The 11,830-nt window shown below is 39.8% G+C and overlaps 1 protein-coding gene across 2 annotated transcripts in view; it reads right to left on the reverse strand.

Moving 5' to 3' along the window:
• LOC134539317 (cyclin-dependent kinase inhibitor 1B-like) overlaps window positions 1-5,050 on the reverse strand; it is a 54,451-nt gene extending 49,401 nt beyond the window's left edge. The window contains exon 1 of one of the 2 annotated variants that reach the window (XM_063381234.1): window positions 4,937-5,050. In XM_063381234.1, the coding sequence (XP_063237304.1) occupies window positions 4,937-4,953 (17 nt within the window). In that variant the 5' untranslated portion in view covers window positions 4,954-5,050. Of the gene's footprint in view, window positions 1-2,799; window positions 3,109-4,936 lie in introns of those variants that run through there. The other variant, XM_063381235.1, reaches the window with a different exon arrangement.
• Between the last annotated feature and the right edge of the window lie 6,780 nt (window positions 5,051-11,830).

Below are 11,830 nucleotides of genomic sequence, written 5' to 3' on the forward strand. Positions count from 1 at the left end.
ATCACTGACTCTGGGCGCGTCCCATCACCGAAGTGAAGCGAGCTGAAGTGTGAGTGCCTGCAGTCTGCTTCTCTGGCGAATGAAGAATAAACACATGAAATCCTCGCCCCTCCACCCACGGTTATGTGCGGCATCGTGGGAGAGGCTACTGAAATACTGGCCGATGTGTGGCCCCGTCTCACAGGACTTCGTGCCGTCTGACAGCGCTCTGTGGACCAGAAGCCTGTGAACGAAGAACTCGCAACACAATAGGAGTGGAACACGCTACGAGCGAACGACCCTGGCTCGCTCGCACTATGCCATCTTGCGGAGGCTCGCGTGGGATGTTGCAGTCCTGTACTTGTGGCGGAAAGAAAAAATTTTGACGTGAAAACGTCTAATAAATCGATGAACGCCGGCTGCACGCACGAAAAAGTGTCCCGTTACGCACATTGTCCCGTTACGCGCATTGTATGCTTGCGCCGCATCTAACTCTCTTCCACTCGATTGGAACAACCATCGATTTTACTTTTTCGAGGCACATTAAACTTAAAACACTCCCATTCGTTTCCTACTTTTCCTATCATCGTCCTATCCTTAACAGAGTAACACAGATTGGAAGAAGTTAAATAGCAAACATGTATAAAAGTTATAGTTAAAATAATCTCTTCGTTAAAGTAATAAACATATTTGAATTAATGAGTGCAAATATAAGTAAATTTATCAATTAAATTGTAGATTTCATTTCACTCCTTCTTTGTATCCATATAAATTAGTGATAATTCAATAAAAATGATTCAATTTTATTCATAAAAGTATGCAATCATTTCATCAATGTTTTGTTATGACGTTGTCACGTTAAACTATCGTCCGTAAACCGACTTTACAGAGAACCAAATTTTTTTTTAACATAACCAGGTGGGGGGGGGGGGGGGAGGTTCAGGCGAATCACTGACATGTAATGATTACAGTCAAGTGCGTTATCATTGGTCCGGTCTATGACGGAAAAAAAATCTTCTTCCACTAACCACAGCCCACGAAGAGAGAAATACTGCAATGGAACTAACAGCACCGAGTCATATCAAAAACCGCGGCACAGCACCATTCCCAGCAACGGGGGAAAAAGGGGTTGTACTTATGTGCGCGCTTTAAAGTTGTACTTCTTTTTTATTTAAGATACTGAATTATTTTGAAAATTATGTAACACAAATTAATTAAATAAATAATCAGTATTCAATATTTTCAATATTAATATAAACATGCGTATAAAATTAATTTTTTATTCAGTAAAATAAACGAGATAAATTTTAATTAATAATAAAAATCTATAATTATGTTAAATTATTATTCTAATTTATTAACTTTAGTTGTTTATTAAATAATAATGTTATTATTATTATTTTATAATGCAAATAAATTATACATACGAGAATATAACCTCACTTATATAAATATACTTGAAAACACGCTAAATATGCACGATAAATACATGTTTTTAATTGTATGGACCAGTATTCAAAATCACTCAAATTCTGAACGCGTCTCACTCGTAGTTCCGCACCCGCCGCTAGAATTCGCTGCCAGAGCAGCTACGTCGACTATCGAATCATTAGATGTGCAGTCAAAGATTAAACTATATATGAAACGTCTCCAATAAAAACAAAAAAAATTTACAAAATACTAAACCCCGGCTAGGACTCTATTTATGACAAGAAAGATAATCTATATATAAAATAGGATGTTGGTATGTATGACGTCGATAAATTCCGACACCGCTTTATGTGCCATGAAAGTTGGCTTATCGAATTTATTGTTTCTTCATGGAGAAGGTTTTTATGATATGAATATTATGTAACTCGTCACTAGATGTCGCTGCTGTGCTACGGAACATCTGTGACGACAGGTTTGGAAAAATCACGTAATATTTAAACATTTTCTTTTAAGCACGAATAAGAGAGGAATTTACATGGTTTAGTAGACTATTATCATGCAACAATTTTCACAAATGAGTTTCATCTCTACTGACGTATTTATTGTTGGGCCACAAATTTTCCCTCCAAATATTTATTAAACGTTATATTTGTGCTGAAAAAGTAACCATAATTACGAACACTTGCGTGAATGTTACCGATATCTGTGGAGAATACCAAAGACAAAACATAAAACGCAATAGCGCTATCGTGAACAATGTACAGCAAGATGCCTCGGATAACAGTAATAAAAAGAAAATTAAGTAAATAAAATGGCGTATGATACCGAGACTTAATGATGATACATACTTATTATTGGATTTTTAAAAAAATTATCAAAACATAAACTTATTTTCCCGATAGGTATGTCGCCTGTTCAAATAGGTTTAAAACAGGTTATGTTTTAGTTACATTTTATGTACTGATTGTTGGCACGAATAACTGCCGTAATTCGATTATAGATGATTTGCAATATCTGTAATACATTAAAAAACAATAATCGTGTAAATATACACGTACAGAATACATAAATATATAACGTACATTGATGCTAGCTACGTTCAAGCCGCCATTTTCTAAATTAACTGGTAGAAACATAAACCCTAAGGTTCGGCTCGGATTCAGTCTTCTAGAGTTCTTACTCGTAAATAAACGTTTAAAATATAACTGAAATTATCATTTCGTAATTATCTACTCCCGTAGAAAACATTAGAAGACAGCACAAATATGTCAACAAAGATTCTAAGCATCACATATAACTCAAACTGCGTTAAGATATTACATATAAATTGTAATTCATCGCGGAACTGTGTTAAATTTATTAAAATAACATTAACACCTGAGTACTTACATAGTTTTGTTACCTTGTTAGGTGAGGTTACACTTGAAGATCTAAACTTTAAATCTTATTCTCGCCAGGACAGACTAGAGCTAAACTGATGTTAAGACATCGCCTAGATGGTGTACTGATATCTCCCTGATACCTACAGCGGAACTACAGGACTTTATCAGTCCTGATAACCTGTTATCGTTCGTTTATCGATTATGTTTCTGATATCTGTGTTTCAGTGCGTTCTCAAAAGCTTTTTTTTTTTAAGAAAATAAATGTAGTATATAACAACTAGCTACAATAATTTGTTACCTACAATTGAATCATAATTTATGGAGAAGAAAACAGTAGCAAGTTAACGTTAAATTTATCATGTATGTGAAGTCGAACATTCTGTGAAAAATTAAAATCAAACCAAGTGCCATAGTCAATAAAACTATTTTTTTTTTGTCTGCACATCGGTCAGTGTGTTTAGCATCTTGCACACGGAAGATGGCCATGTCTTTAAATCCATTGCATGTTTTCCCGATATAATATTTATATTAATTATTTAATATAGCCGTGTATTTAAATAGCTTAGCCCAGACTAACAAGATTATTCTTTGTTTTATTTATGTACTAATTTTAGTTTTTATTTTATTTACTATTTTATTAAACAAAAATTTTATGATACCAACAGATAAAAAATTAAACCAAAAAATAAAATAAAATAGATTTGCATAAAATGTGTCACTATCATATTTACAATAGAAATTTTAAAACATAAAATGTTATTATGGCCTAATGAATAATCAACTTGGGCACAAACTTTAAGTATGTCTCAAAATGTTTTTTTTTTATTAAGAAACATATTTATGCAGTAAGCATGAAACGTATAGGAGGAGACTCACATAGATTCCTATGAAATCAGTTATCCATTTGTGTGAAATCAGAAAGTCAGGTATACCTCTACTTCGCCGCTTATCTCAATACACAATTTTTTTAAATACCACGTCTGGACAAAAACAATTCTGACAGATTATTTTTATGCCAGTTGATTAGTTCATTATCGTCTCTGATCGGCGAAAGAAGTTAGTTGGCAATTCCATAAACCAATGAGAACACATATGATTTTATATCAATTCCGTGTTCAACCTTTTTAAAATATTTCTTACTATTTTCAAATGAAAAATAAGATTGAATGTTTTGAGACTATCTGAGCGAAAGAGTTTGTATTACATATCATTAGTACATATATACATTATTTACTTTAACTATTAAAATGCAACTATCTAACACGCCCTGGATGAACTTAATGCAGTAATAAACAAACAAGAAAAGTGTTAACCAAATCATGTGCAATATAGTGCGAAAAATGAAAAGCTTCTGCCCTTGATATCGGCTAATGAGTCACTGGACTTCTTCGAGTCTATCTATAGCGAAAATAATCTGGGAAATAATCATTGTAAGCCATTAAAATTATTTCGTAAAATACGAATTACTAGTTTCCGATACGTTAGATAGCCAGCTAGTTCAGAAGATATCGTGACCGATCACTTGCAGGTATGAAATACCTCGGACTGCTGGAACAAATGAAGAACTACTGAAGGAACGCGCCTACTCCCGGCTGGTGACGCGTGTAAACAAGAGACCGGCTTCCGAAACCTGCGCGCAGACCAGGTGATCGATACTCGCGGAGGGCGAGGCCTTGGGGACCTGAGCTTGGGCGCCATGTTTTCCAACCTACTGATTCACAACAGCGCATTAAGACGATCGTGTGCATGGGGGGACAGGTTACAATGCTCTGGTGTAATTCCTGCTTCAAAAATTAATTAATTATATTACTTATGTCACTAGCGAAAATTGTAAATAAAAAAATGTGTCGTGGTTCAATGGTTGTCTAAAAAATTGTATATAACCCTTATTTGTTTATATGTTGAAAAAACTGTGCTCACAACTTGCTGGTCAGTTGTCACGGGATAATCATTTGGTAGTTGATATAGTTAGTTAGTAACAATGCCGACAGATGTCGGGATACATCGTGAGGTCTCACTGGGCTGAAATCAACAGTAAGATTTTCAACTGTGAACCGATGTCGCGCAGGTCGTGCGAACCGAGTGCGCATTGAGTGGCGGCAGTGAGCTGAGGGCCGGACGGCTAGGCCCTAGCTGACACTCACCGCACCAACAGGCCCATCCCGGCGATGTGAGGCGGCGAGCCGTCTGCCGCACGCCCTGTTGACGCCGCGGTCCACACTCACGAGTCGTCCACACGCGCCTGCCTGCCGCCACACGGCCCGGCGCGGGGCTACTGGGTCTCCCCTCCCTCGCTCCCCTTTCGAGCACCCTTCCCCGCCGCCAGGCCGCAGCACCGGCGCGATCGATACGAGCACGTGACTCACGCTCTCAGGGTGCGGAGCAGGCGGAGTGGCGCAACTGCGTCACTGCCTGTCTCGCATCAATGCGACCTCCCCACGCAGCACCGGCGCGATATACACCGACACGTGACCGCTATATGTCCTCGCGGGACTGTGCTTCTATACACGTTACTGCTCTATGTCCACACGTGATAGGCAGTCCGCAAGGAAGTGTGACTCTATACATGTTACTGCTCTATGACCTCGCGGAATAGCCAGTCCGCAGGGAAGTGTGCCTCTATACACGTTACTGCTCTATGACCTCGCGGGATAGGCAGTCCTCAGGGAAGTGTGCCTCTATACACGTTACTGCTCTATGACTTCGCGGGATTGGCAGTCTGCGGGGAAGTGTGCCTCTATACACGTTACTGCTCTATGTCCTCGCGGGATTGGCAGTCTGCGGGGAAGTGTGCCTCTATACACGTTACTGCTCTATCACCTCGCGGCAGTCACCCCGCTGGGGAGTGTGCCTCTATACACGTTACTGCTCTATGACCTCGCGGGAGAGGCAGTCCGCGGGGAAGTGTGCCTCTATACATGTTACTGCTCTATGATCTCGCGGGAGAGGCAGTCCGCGGGAAGTGTGCCTCTATATACGTTACTGCTCTATGTCCTCGCGGCAGTCACCCCGCTGGGAAGTGTGCCTCTATACACGTTACTGCTCTATGTCCTCGCGGCAGAGTCAGCCTGCGGACGTATAGTCCTCGCCGTCTATAGCTTGCCGGAAGGCGTGGGCGGAAATAACTTCCTTTGACGGCGTTGCGGCACCATTCGCGCCACAAAAGGATGTCACTCCCGCGCATCGCCCCGCACATACCTCAACAAGCACGTCCTCAACAATCACGCCTCAACAATCACGCCCGCACAGCTGTGGGGTTTGCTTCAAATGGTAGGCAAATAATTACCTTTTGAATTGTGCACACTCGCTCAAATCTTCGTAAAATATCCTCTCACACATTAAATTGTCGTATCGTGTTGTCCAAATAATTTTAGTGTAAATTGTTATCCTGATTTGACTATATTGGTATTCAACAAAATGAATGGTTTGCTTTGTTTGATATTATTACTAGCTGTGTTCGGAGAGAGATCTGTATCAGAGTAGATACAGCATTCCGTAAGCAAAAAACATACGTGTCTTCATTACCGTCGCATACTTTCGTGCCTTTATAAAATATTTGGATGTTGTTAAAAAAAAAATCCAAGGATAAAAATGGCTGCCATCAAGGTTATTCTTACCATCGTAAACACAAGTGTCAAATAAATAAATACAAGATTAATTATATTGTTGGCTAGTGATTACATATAAACATGCTGACTAAAAATCTTGAATACGATCATAAAGCGACGACATATTGTTCGTATTGTTTAGTACGGATAGGTAGAGCCACAATTATTCCAGGCTAGACTGTACTTGCTTATACTTAATAAAGCTTTCTGGAGTGCCCATAGGTCCATAACAAGATTACATCCTTTTGCGGATCACGCGCGGTTTGGGAAACACTTCTCCTTGTTTACAACTGGCTCAGGGCCGTACAAGGCCTGTATTCAAACAAATATTTAAAGCATACGCCACAGCTAATTTGGACTATAAGTCATAGAGAAAACCCGAAGAACGAAAAAAGAAATATGAATGCCCAAACACGCAGAAAACAAACTGAAATCAGCCGATAACAAATGTTGAAATCAAAGACAGCACAAAGAATATCAATAAAGGAATTAGAACAACATCTATCAACACGGTGGGCTGACAAAGACGAGACAGTTGCAACAAAAACAGTAAAAACAGGAAAACAGCGATCCTGGATAACACGGCGACAGACAGATAAACGCAACGACTATACAAAACAGATAACCTGGGAAACACACCGACAACACAAGGACGACAACACAGACGAAAAAAGTAGGTTTCTCGAGACAAAACGGTACTGACGCTCCGGGAGCTGAGATCTGTTCCTTTGTACAATCATCAGCGCGAAGCAGATATTCTGTAAGCTTCAAGTTTACTTTGCTGCCGAAAGTAGGGACGGGTGATGGTCGTGGGTCGCGTGTAGCCCGCCTCGTCAGGGGCGTATCTGCGCCAGCGAGGCGGGATGATAAGTGAGACGCTCGCTGGAGCTTCTAGCGCAGTGTCTCCTCTGGACTGGCGGGCAATCTTCTCGTCGTGCTTATGACATATTGCGGAAAAAATGAAGATAAAAAGTGTAATGCAAGTCCCTTAAGTGCTTTCAAGAATCTGTACCGGTTGTTTCGCGCCTCAAAATTGCTCTGAAAACATGCGTTTTAGCCATTTTAATTAACTCTTCTAAAAATACAATTTGAAAACTTAGTCCAAAATCAAAAAGTACTTTTCGGCCCTCAGCTAATTCTTAAATGTTTTTTGTAAACATACCCCCACTCGGATATCTCGAGGAGTGGTTTTTAAATCCGCGCTGTTTTTCCTGAAGCTCTGCACACCGCGTGTGTGCCCGAGCAGGCGGGGGCATTAAGGGGGTGCCTCTCATTGCAGGTCAAGATTTTATGTTTACAGTAATTACAGATAGACTTTTTCAATTGTTTAACTTTTACGAAATTTAAAATATATTCAGCGCTTACTTTTTGAATAATTAGCTGCCAAAGTTACATTCTTAACGTTTTTGGGTTGTACAAATAAGAAGAATTTAATTTATTGCAGAACTGAATCTTTTTTAGGTTTAACTGCAATGCCAATGGCTACTTCTTTCAGAAGATATTAATTAATTTTACCTGGAATTTCAAAATTCTCAAATTTGTTACGATTCTGACAGCCAAGAAACATGAAATGGGTTTTTTGTGATAGCAATGCAAACCATATCATGAAGTAGCCAGTGGCATTTCAGTTAAACCCCAAAAAAAAAGTTTCAGTTTCTGCAATAAAAATAAATTCTCCTTTATTTGTACAACCCAAAAAAGTTAAAAAATGTAATTTTGGCAGCTGATTATGCAAAAATTATGCGCTTAATATATTTGTTTTTCATTTCTTGAAAGTTAAAACAATTGGAAAAGTCTACAAGTTGATCCTTGATCACGACCTGAAATGGGAGGCACCCCTCAAGGGAAGTGTGGGACGGCAGGCCAGCATGGGCGTCGCAAGGATATATTCGGTTGGGGGGGGGGGGAACTCAATTAATTTAGTTGTTGAGGAATATCCATCCCCTGGAAAAAAAAAACCGGGGGGTGTGGGGGTCCTCCCCCGGGAAAATTTGGGGTTTGAAGGTGAAAAAAGGTGGTTTTTAGGCATTTTTCTTTCCTAAATATTCTAATTATAGTTGGTTGCAATATATAATTTATTTTTTATAAAAAAAATATTTTCAGAGAACAAATTTGTAAAAACACAGTTAACATATCTGTATTCGGTATCGGACCTGATTTTGATTTTACACAAAGATCGAATTAAAAAGTGCTCACATTACCACGATTGGACTAAATGCACCATGCGCAGTATATGGGTTGTATCACAGAAATCACATTTTTTATATAACTACGAAACTAAATATATTATTGGAGGGGACGAAATTGAAGACTTCTATTATTGGGGGGGGGGGGGGACGTGTCCCCCCCCCCGGTCCCCCCGGGTTGCGACGCCCATGGGCCAGGACTCACGTGGCGGCGTCTGGCTGCGTGCGGATCGGCCGGCGTCGGGACGCTGACTGCGGACGGGAATAGCGCCGCCGCCAGGTATATTTAGCCGCGCCGCCGGGGACTGGGGGCTGCCCTGCGTCTCTGGGCGAGCCCAGCGCTGCGTGCGGCGCGGCGCGGCACTAACACGTGCAGGGCGGTGCTGTCACTCACAGAGGTTCCAACTGCCGCGGGGTATCTCCCACTGGGCTCATACTCTATACCTCGAGCTAAACCCCCCATTTTGCACCTTGTCTTGAGTGGGCGTTCGTGGTTGTTTACGCAAAGGTTTGCATAATCAACTGCGTTCTGTTTTGCTGATTTGGTGTGAATGGGAGCATTGAATTGGAATTGGAATTGAAATTTTCTTGGAGAGAGGTTAAAGGGTATCGGGCACTGCCCCACCTCAAAGTTGGTCCGTGGGTGGCAACGACTGTTGGCTATCAGTCAGCCGGGTTTTTTTTTTCTGTGTGCTGCTATAAGACCAACAGCGGCTAAGAGGGCAGCTGGCTTGGGGTGATAGCCTCCTGCTTTAACGCATGCCAGACAGTCAATAGTACTGATTAGACAGTGTGAGCCCGCTGGTTCTACGATGGATCGAAAGCATTGGCATGAAGATTTGCAAGAGGCAGTTAAAAATCCAATAGAAGGAGACTGGTCCGAAAGGAAAACCCTTTTGACGGATTACACTAAGGACAGAGGATTGGACTTGAAGAGAGTGACCATACTGGTTGACAAATTGCTGGATAAGAAAGTAAACTGGGCTAAGGAACCAGTACCAAATTTAACTGAAAGAAAATGGCTGCTATCTGTTGGTCCCATAATATGTGAACAAGACCCTACTATAGTTAAAATGATGATAAGGGAAATCTTCAGGAAAGACAAAACTACGGCTGAGAAGGAAGAATCGACTGAAGAGTTTGTGATAAACCCTAAATGGGATGAACAGGAGGTGCTTTCATGTGCTGAAAAATTAATAATTGAGCTAACCACCTACACGACCACAGAGATATCTAAGGTTAACAAAGCATCTACAAACTATATTCTGCCCAGAGTAACACAGCTAAAAGGCCTATTAGATAAGGTTCTGATAGACAATTCCCGGCTTAACGGAGTGATAAAGGGGATAGAATTAAGTAAAGGCCCTGTGATAAGGAAGACGTATGCGGAAGTAACAAGTGCAGCTGAAATTGGAGGGACTACTCGTCAACAGATCATACCTAAACAGAAGAAGGAGTTGCTGATTGTCCTGCCAAGTGACGAAACTCAAACAAGTGACACCACCAAAAGAGAGATCTTAAAGAACATTGATCCAATAAAGAATGGGCTGAAATTCAAAGGAATAAGGAAAATTTCGAAAGGAGGAATTATAATCGAAGCACAAGACTCCAGCACGATTGAAAAACTGCAAAAAGATGAGAAAATATCTAAACTAGGACTACGTACTGAGCGCCCTACAAAGCAGGGCCCGAAAGTTATTATGTACGACGTGCCTAGGGAGTTCGATAACCCTGATATAGCTGGCACAATATTTGCTCAGAATCTGAGCGCAGATGAAGTCTCACTGGAGGAGTTCAGAGCTGGTTTCATGGTGCGAACAAGACGCGGCAGAAAGGATAATAAAGAAACAGTGCACCTTGTCATTGAATGCACACCTAAAATAAGGAATATCTTGCTAAGCAGAACACATATGTATATTGGTTTTTCTGCATGTAAAATTAGGGATTTTGTGTCAATAACTAGATGTTTCAACTGTCAGAATTACGGACACCCCGCACATAAATGTAAAAGCAAAACTATCTGCTCTATATGTGGACTTGATGGGCATAAGTATACAGAATGTAGTAAGAAAAATGAAGGAAATAAGTGTGCAAATTGCAGACGAGAGAATAAACCACACGAGCATAGGGTAGATAGCACTGATTGCCCTGCCTATAAGAGAGCTTACGAAAGAGAAATAGAAAGAACTAATTATGGTGAAATATGAAAATAACATAAAAATAGGGCAACTAAACGCACAACGTTCAGCTGTTGTCAGTGCTGAATTAAATAAGATTGCAGAAAAAATGAAGCTTGATGTGATCTTATTACAAGAACCCTATGTATTACGTGGGCAAGTTGCAGGAATCCATGGTTTAATATATGCAATAGGAGATAATCCGAAATCGGCAATTTGGATTAGAAATGAAACTCTAACTACGATGTTACTCTCCGGCATTTCTAATGAACATCATGTTTGCATGATCATGCAGATGAGGATGATGAAAATATACGTTATCTCATCCTATTTTCAATTCTCAGATCCTATTGAAGTACATATTGATAAGCTTAATTCAATATTGGATACAATTGGACATGAAAATATAATAATTGGTGCAGACACAAATGCAAAATCTTCTTTTTGGAATTCACCAGTGAATGACGAAAAAGGTGAGATCATGAACGATTTTATCATGGAAAGAGATCTATATGTTATTAATGATGATCCATTAACAGGAACATATCTATCACCAGCAACTAATACTGAGACTTTCATTGATGTGACATTGACTGATAACAACATGAAAGAAAGAGTCAATGAATGGAAGATTCATCTGGACAGTTCAAGTGACCACAGATTGATGACTTATGAAATCCAATTGCAAAGAACTGAGATGCCTCCCATAATAATAAGTCCACGGTACATACATAAGAACGCGGATTGGAAGAAGTTTGATGAATTAATAACAAGCAAAATAAATGAATTATCACATGAAGAAGATGTATATAACTCCGCAGAAGCACTCGCCATGAGATTAACAATTATATTACAGAATATCTGTGAGAAATGCTTTAGGAAACAAACGAAAATTATTCCTGGAAATCCCTGGTGGGATGTTGAATTAGAAGAAACTAGAAGAGATCTGGAAAGACTAAGAAGAATCATGAAGAGAGCGGCAAATGGATTTTATAAACTTTTAATTTTACAACAGTACAGAATAAGGAGAAAGAAATATAAGAAAGATATTTTATTAAAGAAGAAGG

This window comes from Bacillus rossius, chromosome 15, assembly GCF_032445375.1.
Source record: "Bacillus rossius redtenbacheri isolate Brsri chromosome 15, Brsri_v3, whole genome shotgun sequence".
NCBI classification, from domain to species: domain Eukaryota; kingdom Metazoa; phylum Arthropoda; class Insecta; order Phasmatodea; family Bacillidae; genus Bacillus; species Bacillus rossius.